The 20,062-nt window shown below is 43.4% G+C and overlaps 1 protein-coding gene across 1 annotated transcript; it reads right to left on the reverse strand.

Moving 5' to 3' along the window:
* Positions 1–6,006: 6,006 nt before the first annotated feature.
* On the reverse strand, positions 6,007–18,619 carry SAXO4 (stabilizer of axonemal microtubules 4). The gene is given in 13 exon segments (XM_073657998.1): positions 6,007–6,095; positions 6,192–6,323; positions 6,489–6,577; positions 6,653–6,727; positions 7,079–7,165; positions 10,716–10,784; positions 12,692–12,798; positions 13,475–13,541; positions 15,037–15,165; positions 15,272–15,425; positions 16,387–16,434; positions 16,436–16,511; positions 18,423–18,619. Coding segments are annotated over 12 exon segments (1,101 nt in total). The 5' UTR covers positions 18,505–18,619; the 3' UTR covers positions 6,007–6,095; positions 6,192–6,205.
* Positions 18,620–20,062: the final 1,443 nt, after the last annotated feature.

The raw sequence follows: 20,062 nt of genomic DNA on the forward strand, positions 1-20,062 counted from the left end.
CAACTTCTTGGCTTTTCTGCAATGTGGTGTGGCCAAGGGTCTGGCGGTTGGTACCTTGCGGGGTCAGGTATCTGCACTATCCGTGCTTTTTCGGAAGGCTATTGCCTCGCGCAGAGATGTGCGCTCGTTTTTTCGCGGGGTTGCACGTCAGTTTCCGCCTCGGAGGGCGTTTGTGGCTCCTTGGCGGCTCAATCTAGTCTTGGAGGCTCTTCAGCATGGGCCGTTTGAGCCTATGGATTCAGCTACGCTTTACTTGCTTTCTTGGAAGGTGGCCTTCCTGGTGGCGGTCACCTCCTTGAGAAGGGTTTCTGAGTTGGCGGCACTGCCCCGCGAAGTGCTTCGTACCCGTAGCGATTTTCTGCCTAAAGTGGTGTCGCATTTCCACGTCAATCAGGACATCGTGTTGCCCTCCCTCTGTCCGAATCCGAAAAGTCCAAAGGAGCGAGCCTTGCACTCGTTGGATTTGGTGCGGGCTTTGAAGTTCTATCTTTCAATCACGCAAGGGTTTCGGAAGTCGGACTCTCTTTTTGTGATTCCTGCTGGTCGTCGGCGTGGTCAGCGGGCCTCCAAGGACACTATAGCTCGGTGGATACGTTCGGCTATCCTGGAAGCGTACCGGCTCAAGGGCGAGCCTTGTCCGGTTAAGGTTCGAGCTCATTCCACGAGAGCTCTTGGTTCGTCGTGGGCTTTTCATCAGGGGGCCTCGGCAGCGCAGCTCTGCCGGGCGGCTACCTGGCACTCCGTTCACACTTTTACAAAATTTTATAAAGTGGACGTGAGTGCTTCCGCCGATGCGGCCTTGGGACGCAGGGTCCTGCAGGCGGCGGTGGTTTAGGTTTTCTCTTTATCTAGTTTTGGCGCTGGTTGCGCGCTTGACTATGTTGTTGGGGTGTTGGCGATTCTGCCACTGCTTCCCACCCTTGAGTTCTGGACTGCTTTGGGACGTCCCAAGTAATGAATCTGTGTCTCCCTTCCTTCCCTTCTGCTGCTGAAAGACGGATTTTTGTAAGACCTTACCTGTAAAATCCTTTTCAGCGAAGGAAGGAAGGGAGACACAGCACCCTCCCATGGCAGAAGTGCATTATTGTTTTCCAGATGCGGCGCAACTCCTCTCTGATGGCGGTCATCTGGGCGGGGGTCGGCGCGCTAGGGCTCTGTTCCAGCATTGCCAGCTCATCGCAGTTGTCAGGTCCAGTGAGTAGTGCCTGGGACTGTGTGTTTTTTCTGTTATATGCATAACCTGTTCTCTCGCATTTCTGAATTTTCGGAAGGGGTTGTGTTGGTCCGCTGGTGTTGTCTGCTCTTCCTTAGCTTGTGTACGGACTGAAGGACATGGAGTAGGAGGAGCCTAAGCTGGAGGGGCCGTTCGTCACTTTTTCTAATCTGAGGTGAACTATCCTGTGGGGCTCCGCCTACCCCACTAGTAATGAATCTGTGTCTCCCTTCCTTCCTTCGCTGAAAAGGATTTTACAGGTAAGGTCTTACCAAAATCCGTCTTTTAATTATCCCTTACTTGGATGATTTCTTGAAAGTTGGAGACTCGGTCTCCCAATGTAATAATCATCTAAAATTAGTAATCTCCATCTTAGAAAGTCTGGGCTGGATCCTGAATCTAGAAAAATCTAGGGTAGTGCCTTCAAAAATACAGCATGTTACCTCCCGAAAGCCAAAAAACAAAAGGTTAAAATTCTGGTAGGGAAAGCATTAGCAATCCCGGTCATGTCCCTTAGAGCTGCGATGTCCTTGTTGGGTACCCTGTCATCTTGCCTTCCTGGGGTTCTGTGGGCACCATACCACACCAGGGTTCTACAGTGGGACGTTCTACATAATGAAGTTTTGTTGAATGGGCACTTAGAAGGACGAATATTCAGTTGAGTCTTTACAGTGGTGGGTGAACGAAGCGAACCTATCTCGAGGGGTTCCCTGGGTGTTTAGAGTCACTAAGATAATTACAGTGCTGTGCAAATTAATTGGGACAAAGCATTTTTTAAGCAATATTGTAAGTTGGTTACCAGTCAGTGATTCAAACCAGTTTTAACTGCTTTGAACAGGTGTGAGTGTACAACCTTGAGTAACAAAATGTGGTTTGACTGGTTTTAGTCAGAAAATAACAGCTAGCTGCCCCCTCAGCGTCAGTTGAGAGCTTGTTTCTGTGAGGAGTGGTTTAGTGTACTTTTTCTCTCAGTGTGATTCGTGCCTGTAAAAATGTATGTTACTCCACGGAAGAGGTCTAGAATTATTACTCTTAATGAACATACAAGTGTGACTGTAAATAGAAATCGTTTCCACCGTTGGTATTGGAAAATCTACTGTTTCAAGAATAATTCGCAGACACAATGAAACTGGATCGTTTTCTCCAAAACGAAAAGGGAATTGTGGAACAAAAAGGAAAACGACACCAAGAACTGATAAAACACTTATCAGAAATAGTAAAATTAATGTAAGAAAAACAAGTAAAGACCTCCAAAGAGACTTGTTCTCTGCAGGTATTGATATTAGCGATTCGACTGTACGGCGCAGGCTTCTGGAAGTTGGTCGGAGGGCAACAAAGCCAGTGAAAAAACATCTCCAATGAAGGCAAAACGACTTGCATGGGCAAAAAAATATAAATCTTGGACAACTAACCAGTGGAAAAAGGTAATTTTCAGTGATGAAACCCATCTTTTTGTTCAAGGGTACAGAGAAAGTGTTGTTAGAAGAAGCAAAAATGAACCATTGTGAGTTGATCATATTCAACAAACTGTAAAACACCCTCAAAAACAGATGTTTTGGGGCTTTTTTACAGCTGATGGTACAGGGAGCTTATTTCCTGTTGATGGTATGATGAATTCATCCAAATACATAGTCTTTTAAAACGTTTTATTGTGTCATTCATGCGTAAACTTGAAGGGACATTCCAACAAGATTTGGCTCCATGCCACAATTCCAAGTGTGTGAAGAAATTCCTGGAAGAAAATAAAGCAAAAGTGCTGGACTGGCCTGGCAATTGACCAGACTTAAATCCTATAGAAAATTTGTGGAGCATTGTGAAGAGAAGTCTTGGCAAAATGGACTGTACAACCAAAGAACGCATGATAAACAGTGCCATACAAGTGTGGTTCCATGATGAAGAATTGAAGAATTTATGCAAAAACTTGGTAGAATCAATGCCAAAACGCATTGAAAATTTCATATCTGCTAAAGGAGGACATATTTCTTACTAAAATGAGTATGTAACAGTGCATTATAACATTTTATTATTAAATATTCAAAAATATGTGGTTTTTTTTGCTTTGTCCCAATTAATTTGCACAGCACTGTACCACCGATGCAAGCTTCCGTGGGTGGTGAACCCATCTGGGGGATATGGTAGTCCAGGGGTCTTGGTCAGACAATGAAAAGGGTCTTTCCTCCAACACTAAAGAACTGCTAGCAGTGGATAAAGCGATTAATCATTTCTTTCCTCTCCTTCATGATAAAAACGTTAAGGTCCTTTCAGATAATAGGATAGCGGTAGCTTACGTGAACCATCAAGGGGGGGTACACGTTCAAGATCACTGATGAGAGTGACGGATCATCTTTTTCAGATTTCAGAATGCCATCTCCTTTCCTTAACAGACCTCCACATCAAAGGAAAATAAAACATAAAAGCAGACTACTTAAGCCGCCATTCTCTGAGGCAAGGCAAATGGGAACTAAAGCAGGACATTTTTTCCCAAATAGTCCAAAGATGGGGGCTTCCGGTGGTAGATATCTTTGCCACGAGACTAAATCGAAAGACAGAACTCTTTTGTTCCCTAAATCCCAGAGAAAACCCCCTAGCAGTGGACGCCCTCCAAGTAACTTGGGATTTCAGCCTGACCTATGCCTTCCCCCCATTGAATCTTCTTCCCATGGTCCTAAAATCAGAGAGGACAAGGCAAGGGTTCTTCTGGTCGCGCCCTTTTGGCCCAGGAGGCCCTGGTTCTCATGCCTGAGGAACATGTCCATCTCCGATCCTTGGATCCTGCCCAAGAATCTGGATCTCCTCGGCCAGGGTCCAATAGTCCATCCTCAAGCTCCTGGCCTCCACTTGACGGTGTGGAACTTGAGAGGTCTCTGTTAGAATGCAAAGGATTCTCTCGGGACATAGTGGCCACACTAATGCGTAGTAGAAAACCTATCACTACTAGAATTTACGCTAGAACTTGGAAGACATTTTTATCTTTTTCTGGTTCTACAGTTGGTGAGGGGGCGCCAATTGCTTAAATTTTAGAGTTTTTACAGAAGGGCCTCGAGTTGGGGTTGGCAACAAGTACCCTTAAAGTCCAAGTCTCTGCCTTGGGTGCCCTATATAACTGTGACTGGGCAGGAAATTATTGGATTTCTCGCTTTATCAAAGCCGTGTTTAGATCCAGGCCTGTTATCAAAAGCAATTTAGTACCCTGGGATCTAAATTTAGTTCTAAAAGCACTAACTAGTTCACCCTTTGAACCAATAGATTCAGCAACCCTTAAGTCCATCTTCCTTAAAACAGCGCTTCTAATAGCTCTAACATCAGCTAGGAGGATCAGCGACATCCAGGCTCTGTCTTCAACTTCACCTTTCACTCAGATCTTGGACGATAGAATAATTGTTAGAACTGAGCCAGTGTAGCTTCCCGTTTCCATAGGCTCCAAGAAATAATCCTATCCTCGTTCTGTCCTAATCCAAGTAACCAAAAAGAGGCAGAATTCCATAGCTTAGATGTAAGAAGATGTGTGTTCAGGTACCTTTCGGTCACCCAGGCTTTCAGGAAAGATAGTTCTTTATCTCATACCAAGGGGTTAGAAAAGGGTTTAAGGTTGCTAAGTCCACCATAGCTAGGTGGATCAGGGAGGCTATTACTCTAGCTTATGCTTCCAGCGGTGAGGAAGCGCCACAAGGGTTTCAAAGCTCACTCTACCCAGACAGTGGCGACCTCATGGGCGGAGAAGACGGGTGTCTCGATGGAAGACATATGTAAGGCTGCTACCTGGTCTTCTCCATCTACCTTCTATAGGCACTATAGACTGGATTTGGGTGTTTCATCTGACCTCACTTTTGGGAGAAGGGTGCTCCAGGCTGTGGTCCCTCCCTAGACTTCCTCATCTCTGCAATTCTCTCGTGGTGCTGTCATGGTCGACCGATAAAGTCATAAGTTACTTACCGGTAACGGGATTTTTCGGAGACCATGACAGCACCCTTATATTCCCTCCCTTCACATTATGGGAGCACTCCTTATTTATTAATTAAAGATTTCACACTTAGTTGGTGTATAAAATATTATTTTTATGGTTGTGTATTATGTCTACTATAACCTGGTGGTCCTCTCAATGCTCTGTAATCCAAACTGAGGCGAGAGAGTGGGCCGCCCTTTTTAAGCTTGTAGGTTTCCTGTCCTTGGTGGGCGGATCCCCTCTCTCGTGGTGCTGTCATGGTCTCTGAAAAATCCCTTTACCGGTAAGTAGTTTATGACTCTTTTTTTTTTTTTTACAGGTTTGAGACATCGGGAGCAGAATACTACTCTCAACATTGTACATTGCTAGCACTGATTGCAGCACAAGCAGGGGACAATGAGTGAGTGATTCCTTCAGCACCTGGCACTTGAGGACAGGGCTAACTGTACCGCTGATTCCCAGTTGCTGGTAAATGTGATACTGATGCTTCACACATATGCCACACAGCTACGCACTGACATCTCTGGTACTGATATTTCCAGTACCGAAAATATCCAGACACGTGAAAAAGGCCTTTATAGATGGTGCCAGTAATTGTAATCCTGCACTTAACTTTTCAGTAGTCAATCTACAGAACAGGAAGGATCAGTCTTTTAAGAGGTTCAATGGCTACGGTGGGCGGAGCAAATTATCCTGATTGGGTGCAGCTTATCACGGTGGGATGGCTTTTATTTTTTAATCAAGTGTCTTCTGTTACTTACATGTACTATCACTATTTACTTACAGCAGCATATTTGCTCATTTTGTTTTTATCTGAGGTTATGTACATTCTAAAGAAATATAAAAAGAATGGTGCTGGGATATTTATTGGTCATTAGTGTTGTGTGCAGACATCTTCAGTTCTTAAAGTTGTTGAATTGTTGGAATCTTTTTCACACCCTGCAAATTAGAGATATATTTGACTATAAATATGTTGAATATGGTAATTCGAGAGCATTGACTTTCCTGTCACTGACGTCCATTTCACCTTCTTACCTGCTAAGATCATTTTAGATGCCAGTTATATGCCGTTCATTATTCACAGAGAAGCCAGTGTGCAGTTGTTTCTGGATCCCACCACGTGTCCAACCTTCTCTATCTCCACCGCGGAGCACGGGATTGTAGTACCTGGAATTGGTTACACATAGAGTATAACAGACACCTGTTGAGTAACAGGAATCTTTCTTTGTTTATTACTTGGTTTCCAAGATTAATGGGGTTGTCCACTACTTTAAAGGGTGTTTTTAACTAATACAAATGTGATTAATAGTGAAGCTGGTCTAGATCCATCACCTTAGGTTGTAGTTGGTGAGATACTGTTGTGGGGGCTCCTTCCCTGATTGCATGTAGATGAGATTATTCTTACTAAATCCAGATGTCTCCTAAAAGAAAAAAATATTGTAACCTAAAATCCAAAAGATGCTATTTACCTATCTACCAAATGGCCGACTACTCACCTTCTTACCAATGGACATCCTTCCCAAAAGTTCATCTTTGTTCTTATCTTTGGGTTGGAAATCGTTGAATGGAGCCTGTGGGTTAATTGTCAACAGAATTAATGAGAAAATCTTAAGCTGGCCATATACATTAGATAGCTTTTGACTGAGTGCTGCAACAAGTGCTCGTTTGGCTGACAGCCATTTCAGCTAACAATCCCGTACACAAGAGTGCTCACTCCTGCTTATGTCCAACAGAACAGAAATTGGATACGTACGATGGTCAGGAAGATGTCAATCAGTTGGTCGGTGTTCCCATATACATCAGAACTTTGGCCAAACCTGTCAATATCAGCAGGTTCGGTCGGCATTAATCTAATGTATATGGGATCTTAAATTATGACAGAGAATGAAAAGAAGCAACAGAATGCAATTAATGAGACTTACGTTCGTACAAAGAATGTGATCTGATTCCCTGGAGAAACCACTGTCTCGATCAGAGTTCCCGGCCAGAGCTGGTAATGGCTCTCTGCCCTGTAATGAATCGTTAATTAGATTTGTTCCCCTCTGTTGCACTGATGTAGCACTCATAAGCAGCAATAAGCAGAAATAGCCATTAGTATTGTACACTGCTCAAAAAACACTTACAGTGGTGGCCAAAAGTATTGGCACCCCTGCAATTCTGTCAGATAATACTCAGTTTCTTCCTGAAAATGATTGCAATCACAAATTCTTTGGTATTATTATCTTCATTTAATTTGTCTTCAATGAAAAAACACAAAAAGATTTGTCCTAAAGCCAAATTGGATATAATTCCACACCAAACCTAAAAAAGGGGGTGGACAAAAGTATTGGGACTGTTTGAAAAATCATGTGTTGCTTCTCTAATTCGTGTAATTAACAGCACCTGTAACTTACCTGTGGCACCTAACAGGTGTTGGCAATAACTAAATTACATTTGCAGCCAGTTAACATGGATTAAAGTTGACTCAACCTCTGTCCTGTGTCCTTGTGTGTACCACATTGAGCATGGAGAAAAGAAAGAAGACCAAAGAACTGTCTGAGGACTTGAGAAACCAAATTGTGAGGAAGCATGAGCAATCTCAAGGCTACAAGTCCATCTCCAAAGACCTGAATGATCCTGTGTCTTCCGTGCGCAGTGTCATCAAGAAGTTTAAAGCCCATGGCACTGTGGCTAACCTCCCTAGATGAGGGCGGAAAAGAAAAATTGACGAGAGATTTCAACGCAAGATTGTGCGGATGGTGGATATAGAACCTCGACTGACATCCAAACAAGTTCAAGCTTCCCTGCAGTTCGAGGGTACAACAGTGTCAACTATCCGTTGGCGTGTGAATGAAAAGGGACTGTATAGTAGGATACCCAGGAAGACCCCACTTCTTACCCCGAGACATAAAAAAGCCAGGCTGGAGTTTGCCAAAACTTACCTGAGAAAGCCTAAAACGTTTTGGAAGAATGTTCTCTGGTCAGATGAGACAAGAATAGAGCTTTTTGGGAAAAAGCATCAACATAGAGTGTACAGGGAAAAAAAAGAGGCATTCAAAGAAAAGAACACGGTCCCTACAGTCAAACATGGCGGAGGTTCCCTGATGTTTTGGGGTTGCTTTGCTGCCTCTGGCACTGGACTGCTTGACCGTGTGCATGGCATTATGAAGTCTGAAGACTACCAACAAATTTTGCAGCATAATGTAGGGCCCAGTGTGAGAAAGCTTGGTCTCCCTCAGAGGTCATGGGTCTTCCAGCAGGACAATGACCCAAAACACATTTCCAAAAGCACTATAAAATGGTTTGAGAGAAAGCACTGGAGACTTCTAAGGTGGCCAGCAATGAGTCCAGACCTGAATCCCATAGAACACCTGTGGAGAGATCTCAAAATGGCAGTTTGGAGAAGGCATCCTTCAAATATCAGGGACCTGGAGCAGTTTGCCAAAGAAGAATGGTCTACAATTCCAGCAGAGCATTGTAAGAAACTCATTGATGGTTACCGGAAGCGGTTGTTCGCAGTTATTTTGGCTAAAGGTTGTGCAACCAAGTATTAGGCTGAGGGTGCCAATACTTTTGTCTGGCCCATTTTTGGAGTTTTGTGTGAAATGATCAATGATTTGATTTTTGCTTCATTCTCTTTGTGTTTTTTCCTTGCAAGCAAATTAAATGAAGATAATAATACCAAAGAATTTGTGATTGCAATCATTTTCAGGAAGAAACTGAGTATTATCTGACAGAATTGCAGGGGTGCCAATACTTTTGGCTACCACTGTAAACAACAGAATATAACTCCAAGTAAATCAAACTTCTGTGAAATCAAACTGTCCACTTAGGAAGCAACACTGATTGACAATCAATTTCACATGCTGTTGTGCAAATGGAATAGACAATAGATGGAAATTATTGGCAATTATCAAGACACCCTCAATAAAGGAGTGGTTCTGCAGGTGGGGACCACAGACCACATCTCAGTACCAATGCTTTCTGGCTGATGTTTTGGTCACTTTTGAATGTTGGTTGTGCTTTCACACTCGTGGTAGCATGAGACAGACTCTACAACCCACAGAAGTTATTCAGGTAGTGCAGCTCATCCAGGATGGCACATCAATGCGAGCTGTGGCAAGAAGGTTTGCTGTGTCTGTCAGCGTAGTGTCTAGAGGCTGGAGATGCTACCAGGAGATGTGGAGGGGGCCGTAGGAGGGCAACAACCCAGCAGCAGGACCGCTACCTCCGCCTTTGTGCAAGGAAGAGCACTGCCAGAGCCCTGCAAAATGACATCCAGCAGGCCACAAATGTGCATGTGTCTGCACAAACGGTTAGAAACTGAGTCCATGAGGGTGGCATGAGGACCCGACATCCACAGATGGGGGTTGTACTCACAGTCCAACACCGTGCAGGATGCTTGGCGTTTGCCACAGAACACCAGGATTGGCAAAGTCGCCACTGGCAACCTGTGCTCTTCACAGATGAAAGCGGGTTCACACTGAGCACATGTGACAGACGTGACAGAGTCTGGAGACGCCGTGGAGAGCGATCTGCTGCCTGCAACATCCTTCAGCATGACCGGTTTGGCAGTGGGTCAGTAATGGTGTGGGGTGGCATTTATTTGGAGGGCCACACAGCCCTCCATGTGCTCACCAGAGGTAGCCTGACTGCCATTAGGTACCGAGATGAGATCCTCAGACCCCTTGTGAGACCGTATGCTGGTGCAGTTGGCCATGGGTTCCTCCTAATGCAGGACAATGTCAGACCTCATGTGGCTGGAGTGTGTCAGCAGTTCCTGCAAGATGAAGGCATTGAAGCTATGGACTGGCCCGCCCGTTCCCCAGACCTGAATCCGATTGAGCACATCTGGGACATCATGTCTCGCTCCATCCACCAACGTCACGTTGCACCACAGACTGTCCAGGAGTTGGCGGATGCTTTAGTCCAGGTCTGGGAGGAGATCCCACAGGAGACCATCCGCAACCTCATCAGGAGCATGCCCAGGCGTTGCAGGGAGGTCATACAGGCACGTGGAGGCCACACACAATACTGAGCCTCATTTTGACTTGTTTTAAGGACATTACATCAAAGTTGGATCAGCCTGTAGTGTGTTTTTCCACTTTAATTTTGGGGATGACTCTAAATCCAGGCCTCCATTGGTTAATAAATTTGATTTCCATTGATGATTTTTGTGTGATTTTGTTGTCAGCACATTCAACTTTGTACAGAACAAAGTATTCAATGAGAATATTTCATTCATTCAGATCTAGAATGTGTTATTTAAGTGTTCCCTTTATTTTTTGAGCAGTGAATATAGTATGGCATCACAGTACAACAATTGAAATACCATGCATTGTATAGAGGCTGGAAAGCCATGTGGCTTCTGAGAGCTATGGATTATAGTCTGGTTTGCCACTTGTGCAGCTCTTCCCCCTATTATTAGTATTAGGAAATGGCCTAAGAGTCATATGAGGAGAGGGGAAAACAAATACCATGCTGCTCTATTCTGGGTACTAAAACATTGCAGTGTAACAGGACGCCCATTCTGATCTTTGCGGGACTCCCTTTTTTCTATGAGCGCAGTTGAGTGGTTACCTGCAAGGTAGAAGATGGCAGAAAGTCTGTCTTGGTAATACTGTGTCCCATCAGACGGTGGTATCCTTTCTATGACATATAAGCAGATTGGAACGTCAATCAGTAAAATAATATTTTTAGCAGAGAACAGGGTGATTAGTTTTCTCATATCAAAGGTAGTCAATTGGACAAAAGGGAAGAGGTTCCGTCAGTAAACTCTCGCACTGGTCTAATTTCTCTTGGACCTTGACGGAAGACTATAAACTACCGTGGGTACGGAAAGTATTCAAACCCCTTTAAATTTTTCACTCTTTGTTTCATTGCAGCCATTTGGTAAATTCTAAAAAGTTCATTTTTTTCTCATTAAAGTACACTCTGCACCCCATCTTGACTGAAAAAAAAAGAAATGTAGAAATTTTTTCAAATTTTTAAAAAAGAAAAACTGAAATATCACATGGTCATAAGTATTCAGACCCTTTGCTCAGACACTCATATTTAAGTCACATGCTGTCCATTTCCTTGTGATCCTCCTTGAGATGGTTCTACTCCTTTATTGGAGTCCAGCTGTGTTTAATTAAACTGATAGGACTTGATTTGGAAAGGCACACACCTGTCTATATAAGACCTCACAGCTCACAGTGCATGTCAGACCAAATGAGAATCATGAGCTCAAAGGAACTGCCCAAGGAGCTCAGAGATAGAATTGTGGCAAGGCACAGATCTGGCCAAGGTTACAAAAGAATTTTTGTATTACTCAAGGTTCCTAAGAGCACAGTGGCCTCCATAATCCTTAAATGGAAGAAGTTTGTGACCACCAGAAGTCTTCCTAGACCTGGCCATCCAGCCAAACTGAGCAATTGTGAGAGAAGAGCCTTGGTGAGAGAGGTAAAGAAGAACCCCAAGATCACTGTGACTGAGCGCCAGAGATGCAGTAGGGAGATGGGAGAAAGTTCCACAAAGTCAACTATCACTGCAGCCCTCCACCAGTCGGCCTTCAAGGCAAAGTGGCCCGACGGAAGCCTCTCCTCAATGCAAGAAATATGAAAGCCGTATAGAGTTTGCTCGAAAAACACATGAAGGACTCCCAGACTATGATAAATAAGATTCTCTGGTCTGATGAGACGAAGATAGAACTTTTTGGTGATAATTCTAAGCGGTATGTGTGGAGAAAACCAGGCACCTGCCCAATACAATCCCAACAGTGAAACATGGTGGTGGCAGCATCATGGCATGGGGGGTGTTTTTCAGCTGCAGGGACAGGACGACTGGTTGCAATTGAAGGAAACATGAATGTGGCCAAGTACAGAGATATCCTGGATGAAAACCTCTTCCACATTGCTCTGGATCTCAGACCTGTCTGAAGGTTCACCTTCCAACAAGACAATGACCCTAAGCACACAACTAAAATAACAAAGGACTGGCTTCAGAGCAACTCTGTGACCATTCTTGACTGGCCCAGCCAGAGCCCTGACCTATACCCAACTGAGCATCTCTGGAGAGACCTGAAAATGGCTGTCCACCAACGTTCACCATCCAACCTGACGGAACTGGAGAGGATCTGCAAGGAAGAATGGCAGAGGATCCCCAAATCCAGGTGTGAAAAACTTGTTGCATCATTCCCAAGAAGACTCATGGCTGCACTAGCTCAAAAGGGTGCTTCTACTCAATACTGAGCAAAGGGTCTGAATACTTATGACCATGTGACATTTCACTTTTTCTTTTTTAATAAATTTGCAAAAATGTCTACATTTCTGTTTTTTCAGTCAAGATGGGGTGCAGAGTGTTCTTTAATGAGAAAAAAAATTAACTTTTTAGATTTTACCAAATGGCTGCAATGAAACAAAGAGTGGAAAATTTAAAAGGGGTCTGAATACTTTCCGTATCCACTGTAGATCATGTATCATGGAGAGTTTCAATCTCATATTGAATTAATTTATGAATTACTTTACAGCTGCCATAGATCAGCAGCATTTGTTTGTCACAATGGTAAGATTTACCGGGACATGGTATTGTGAGTAAGGGTCATGGGTGATGGGTTCCAAATTTGATCCTTCGGTGAATCCTGAATTCTCCATTTCTCCGATTATTTCAGTTTGAGATTTGTCTGCAGAAAAAAAAAAGTTGATAAAGTATGGCAACAGACTTACACCTGGTCCATTATGAACACTTTTTATGGAAAGTGGTTATCTGACGTCAGACAATGCAAATGTTATGAGGGAAAATGAAGAAGAGGGTCCCTATTGAATTTTTTCCCAATGCACTTTAGAATTAGTGGTCAACTAAGGCGCTTTACATGTCCAGAGACACCACAGCATTATGTTGGAAAATGAATGCAATCCTTCCCAATTTCCCATATAATCGAATAGCTACTTCCAATAGCATAAATTATTGCCTTCATCCTTAGAAAGTGAGGAAAGCCATCAAAGCATAATGATAAAACATAATAGTTCACGATCCTGAAAATATTTTGCATAGATATTGGTGATAAATATCTACTTCCTTCTGTGCTGTTAAAAATGGGTGCATTGTGTTCAGTTGACCTATTATTTTAATTTTATCCTCTGTTCCTCCATACCCTTTCCCATTCCCTTCCCTGGTATTATTCTTCTTCCCCTATTTTTATGTTTTGTGAAAAATTTCCCTCATGTGTATTGTTACCCCTTCCTAAAAATCTTAATAAATACAAGTTAAAAAAATAAAAATAATAGTTGACAAGACAATTGTGTAATCATCTGTATATGTCTGAAACATCTACTCCACCCTTCTTGCACAAGTCTCACCTGGGCGGTGATGAGATGCCTTTGGTGTGAACCTGGTCTTGTATTCTGTAGACATGAACGATGCACCCTGTGACAATAAGGTGAATTCAGTAAAGGAAAAGAAGCAGATTCCGATAGCTAGGTGTGAACAGTGGGGTCCAACGCCCAAGACCACCACCGATTAGCAGGGAAAGACACTGCAGTACCTGGCACAAAGTCACATATGACTAGGTGTCCCAATGCCCCCTATTCTAGTAAATAGGGCTAAGCTGTAGTATTAGACACAGATACATCAGTCATGGGTGGCACTACATCAGGAACTGTTGGAATTGTTAAATAACCTTGGTTTTATGTTAAAGTGAATCTGTCACCAGGTTTTTGCTATGTCAGCTGAGAGCAGCATGATGTAGGGACAGAGATACTGATTTCAGCGATATATCACTTACTTTATTGAGTGCTGTAGTTTTGATTAAAACTTGTTTTCTCTGCTGCAAATCTAGCACTTCTCTGCATGCTAAATTCAGTATAACTCTGCCCACACCACCAGCTTTCTGCCTATGCAGGAAGCTGACAGTCAGAGATGTGGGCGGGGTTATACAGAGATCAGCATTCAGAGAACTGCTAGATCTGCAGCAGAGAAAACAGTGATTGTATCAAAACTGCAGTAAGCAGCCCAGTAAGTGACACATCGCTGGAATCAGTTTCTCTGCCCCTACATCATGCTGCTCTCAGATTTGGTAGCAAAAACCTGATGACAGATTTGTTTTCAGCACATTTTTAATAAACATTTTTTATTCAGTTGTCCATATCCCTTTTATAAATAAAAAGAATCCCAAAATCTTACAATTTGCACTTTGGCCAATAAGCTTAAAAGGGATTGCCTGGCTGCAAACATTTATGAAATATCCAAAGGATATGTAATAACTATATAATAAATGCAGGTCCCACCTCTGGGTCCCCCTGATCCCTTATTCCGACTGATGCCAGACCGCAGGGACGGAAAGTGGCCGCACATGCAAAGGCTTTCTTCATTTACTGTTGTCAAGGTTCTGAATACAGCCAAGCACATGATCTATCCTTTACACTTAAAGGGGAAGTCCCATGAAATACATTAATCAACTACAGGACAGATGATAAATAACTGCCTGCTAGATGTCCCAGGGCTGGAGCCCCCAATGTGTTGGTTGAGGTTTCTGTAAGAATCCCAAAAAAACAGGATTTCGATGGAATTCCGACAGCCCTGATGAAGCCTTTCACTATTATGAGGCTGAGTTGGGTCTCGGTAGTATCCGTGTTTTTTAGGTTTACACAAAAGTGTGGTCTGATAAAGGCAAACACGGCCAGGATGGAGGCCGAAGTGACTCAGTCAGACTCATACTAGTAAACGGGTCCATTGGGGCTATGTCAGGTTTCTATCGGAAACCTGTCTTTTTTTTGGGGGGGGGGTGATACCCTAATGCAGGGCTTAGCGGAGAGCAATGTATATGTGTGAATCTAGCATAAATAATTTGTTTTCTAGTTATTTTTATTACTGCTTTGTTTTACGGTACAGTGATTAATGATTACCCTTAACATTGACCCACATGTTGGAAGTTTTCCATGTCGGGAGATCCCTTTCCTTGAGGCACAAACAGCAGCGGTCGATGTTGTGGTAGGATACCCGGTATGACTTCAGAACCATGATCCCGAGTGTCAAAATGAACAGACTTAACCTATTATAATAAATGAACACAATAAATCATTTGGAGAACCCCTTTAATAGTTACGGAGGTTAGAATTACCCATGCAGTAAATGTGCCATCATTTCTCCTTACTCACAGCTCTAGACTTGGGGTTGGTAACTTCATTGCTCCTGATGAATCCACTTTGTGGGGAGTGAAGTGCATGGGGTAACGGCTCGGCCCCCATCACGTGCTGAAGATGGGTGAAGTCTCTGTTTGTGATTGATGAGTAATTGCCTCTGAGGATCAGGCTGATGTCGTGGAAGAGAAGCAAAATGAACCATACAGCGTTATATAGTTTCAATGACAAAAAACACTAATTTAGTTACATAGGCTGAAAAAAAGACTCAGGCCCATCAAGTTCAACCTTTCTCCACCAGTTATACATTCTCTATTAGTAGATTATTTATAACCCACAATGCCATTTGTTGTAAGAAAAGCATCCAGCCCTTTTTTGAAAGCTGTTATAGTGTCGGCCATCACTACCTCTTGTGGTCGGCATTCCACAGGTTGACTGCTCTGACTGTAAAGAACCCTTTCCTGTTTAGGTATCGGAATCGCCTTTCTTCCACCCGTAATGAGTGCCCCCTGCTGCTTAGTATGGTCTTTGGAGGGAATAAGTCATGTGCTAGTCCTTTGTACTGACCACACATATATTTATACATGTAAATGAGATCTCCTCTGAGGTGTCATTTTTCTAAGCTGAACAGACTCAACTTTTCCAACCTCTTATCATGAGAGGCCTTCCATCCCGTGTAATAATCTAGTTGCCGCCTTTGAACTGACTCTAACTTCTGAATATCCTTTTTAAAATGTGGAGCCCAAAACTGGATCCCATATTCCAGAAGTGGCCTCACCAGTGATTTATAAAGGGGTAACAATACGTTGGGATCTCGGGATTTTATTTCTCTTTTTATACAACCTAAAATCTTCTTTGCTTTTGCGGCTGCTGCTTGACATTGAGTACTGCTGCTCAGCTTACTTGTAACCAGAATACCCAAGTCCTTCTCCTGTTCTGTAGTCCCGGGTATACTCCCATCTAATGTAATTGTAGCAATAGGATTACTCCTTCCTAGGTGCATTACTCTACATTTATCTACATTAAACCTCATCTGCCAAGTGTTTGCCATTCAGTCATCTTATCCAGACAGGTTTGTCATCCATCAATTATTAAGAGCAGGTTATAGAGAGAATGTAACGTGAAGAGCTCACCCCATTTGGGGGTTATCCGTCCGGTCCAGACTGGGGGAGTAGTACACAACTAGACTGGTATCCTGTACTGCGATGGGAATGAGTGCCAGTGTGCAAGACTCTGGGAGCAGAAAAGTCTGGACGACCTGCATGACAAAATTGGGGACCATGACAAGAATCAATAGACTCCTTTTTTTTAGAAGACCACAGTACTGCCACCTATATGAACATGGATGTAACTTCAAGACTAAACAGCTGCTATTGAATGAAGCACATATAGGGACAGTTCTCTAGTTGCAGTTTTAAAGTAATGGAGATGATGGAAGAGGTAATTTGACCGAAAATAAATTGTACGTTTTAAGTGTCCTAAATTCACTTACGGCAGAAGTTTGTCAGGGGGAAATAACACCCATAATTTTATAAGAACCATTCATACTTATCCCTGTATATGAAGCATCAGCATAGGTATAAGGATAGGGGAGGGGGAGGTAGCAGATGCCTTGCTGTCACAATAGAAGATACGACTGTTAGGCATCCTTCAAATATGCACTTTTTCTGCCATTTAAATATTTATGAAAAAAACACATGCAATTAAAATATTTTAATGCGGTATTCCCATCTCGGACATTTATACTATATCCAGAGAATATACCATAACTTTTATAGCACATGCTTGTCTCACTAGTGGGATCCTGCATCTATCTCAAGCATGTGTGCTGCTGTCAGCAGAGAGGTGCCGGAAGTTGTATTCACTTGTATGGGAATCCCATGTATGGTGTGGGAGGATATGCCATAAATGTAAGAAATGAGAATACACCTACATATGTGTGGATATAATCCAAATACTTGATAAGGAATATAGATTGTGAGGCCCAATGGGAACAGTGATGATAGTGTCTGGAAAGTGCTGCAGAATATGTTGTCGCTATATAAGCCAGCATAAAAAAATAAATAAATGATATATAAATAAATATATGTGTATATATATAGTGGTGTACAAAGGTTTTACATACTGTAGATGTGGAATGTTAGGACCTGTGCATACGTTGCAGATTTGTCACATTTCTTTCTGTGCAGATTTGTCACAAAAACTGACAAATCTGCACAGCAAAGTGAATGATGACCCTGAAGTCTCATACATACGTTGCTTATTTGTTCCTTACAGATTTGGAGCAGATTTAAATCTCGAGGATGTCAATTCTTTCAGCGTTTTTGCTGCAGATTTCACTCATACTAATCAGTGAGGAAAAACCTGCAGTAAAATTGTGACAAAAAATGTGTCCTATGTTACGCCCCCGTGACTAAAACCAGAATGCTGCCGGGAGAAATAAAGTTAATTTTCTCCCTGCAGCGTTTGGCTAAGTGCAGGCGCCGGGCAGGTTAGTAACCCTATTAACCTGCAGATTAGCCCCATATCTGTAGGTTAATGGCATTTTTTTCTGGTGACAGGTGCCTTTAAGAGTCTTTTTTTCATTAGTTTATCAGTTAATAACATGCAAATTAAATGAACAGAAGAGAAACCTAAATCAAATCAATATTTAGTGTGCCTGCCTCTTGCCTTCTTTTGCATAAGATGCCTACATCCACAGAAGATCTGTGGTTAGTTCTCCAAGATGTTTTTAACAACCTCACTGCCGAGTTCCTTGAAAACCTGAGTGATAGTGTACTGTACCTAGAAGAACTGATGCTGTTTTAAAGGCAAATGGTGATCTCACCAAATATAGATTTGCTATAGGTTTCTCTTTTGTTCATTCACTTTGCCCTTTGTTCATTGATGAATAAATAAACTATTACATGTCTATCTTTGAAAGCATTCTTACTTTGCAGCATTTTTCTCCACCTGCCTAAAACTTTTGCAAGACTATTGGTACAGTATACGCAAACACTTCAGATGAGCGGCGCCGAGCATATAGTATACAGACTGATCACTAACATTAGAAAGCTGTGTGCCTGCAAAGATTAAAACAACACAGAATAGACATAGATCAGCAGGAAATGATGCCATTTTATATCTGTCATTACAATTTAAATTCTAATTGTCCCCACAGTTCACTCACCATAGGAGGTGTTATAATTAGTACAATAGAAGTTAAGGGGGTCACAACTTCCTCTCATACTCCCCCGAATCCCTGGTGACATTGTTCCGACAGCAAGACGTCAGCGGCAGAGCAATGAGAAAATGCTGAGTGGTTCTATGGACACAGAATGCCTCCACACATTGTGACAACACGCATATCCAGGCTACAGTGACTATAGCAACTCTAACAATGAGGAGTGCTCCATTCACAAGAGATCAGTCTGCACCACACCGCCAGCCGACAAGTGAGGAATTCTAAAGATATTCTTCATTTCCACAAATCTTTTCTTGAAGAAACAAAAGAAAAAAAATAATGACACTGTCATGCAGATTATTAGTAATTTCCCCACGCAGGGGGTTCACTCTTCAATTTTAAAATAATTGCTTAGCAACTGATCTCCAACACTAGCTCGTTGTAACAAAGTTGTAGCCGAAGATTGTGCCCAATGCAGATTGTGACTTTGTTATAAGTGTAATGAGAGTGGTGGAACCACTGTGCCCTGGTCCATGGAGAGAATGGAGGGCATGGTTAAGTGTTACAGCAAGACTGACCTCGGCTGCACGGCAGCTGACCCCCAAGGGACTGGAGGCTAGAAGGAGGGAAGCTACAGCTGGTACAGGCAGGCATGGTAGGAACCCAGGAGCGGCAGGTGCTTACGGACACGGCCAGTAGATAGGAAGGTACTGGCTGATGCAGGCAGGTGGGGCTGGTAAACGGGTGAGCACAGGCAGGTGCAGGTGGGTCCGGCTGGTATACAGGTGGACACTGGCAGGTACACAGGTGGGTACAGGCGGGTTCGGCTGGTATACAGGTGGGTACAGGCAGGAGGATTCGGCTGGTATACAGGTGGGTACAGGCGGGTTCGGCTGGTATACAGGTGGGTACAGGCAGGAGGATTCGGCTGGTATACAGGTGGGTACAGGCAGGGATGGCTGGTATACAGGCGGATCCGACTGGTAAACAGGTGGGCACAGGCAGGCTGATTCGGGTGGTATACAGGTGGGTACAGACGGGTCCGGCTGTAATACAGGTGGGCACAGGCAGGTACAGGCGGGTCCGGCTGGTATACAGGTGGGCGCAGGCAGATACCACTGGAAGGCGCAAGCGAGGACAGGCAGGAGCAAGACAAGAACAAGCGGTATGGGCAGGTATAGGAAAACAGGGGACCTGACAACTAGCAAGGATGCTGGGAGCAGACTAACAACATTGCTCAGGCACCTCCCACCAGGCGCTTCAATAAGTTACTCCCAATATAATGAATGTATACAAGATACATCTCCATCATTCAAGTAATCACTGCAGATTACATTACTCAATAAAAATCATCCCTTTATTGATATGTGGCGCCCCTGCGGGTTCAGTCGCCACAGAGGTACTGCATCTCACCCAGAGGTGTGGTATCTCACTCTCAGGTAAGGAAGGAGTACAGCCCGGGACCCTAACACCTGCATCCAACACTACACTACTCCAGACCAGCAGGAGGGGCAAGATGTGTCGCTTCCCTGCTGAGCCCTGTTCCTGGCTGGAGTGGGGGGAACCAAAGTAGGGGGAACTATGTAGTGGGTGTGGGTGGAGGAAGTAAATCAGTGGAGCACTTGTTAGGAATAGTATAAAGAGGG

This window comes from Phyllobates terribilis, unplaced genomic scaffold, assembly GCF_046119375.1.
Source record: "Phyllobates terribilis strain yellow unplaced genomic scaffold, ASM4611937v1 Scaffold_13__5_contigs__length_258822181, whole genome shotgun sequence".
Lineage (NCBI taxonomy): Eukaryota > Metazoa > Chordata > Amphibia > Anura > Dendrobatidae > Phyllobates > Phyllobates terribilis.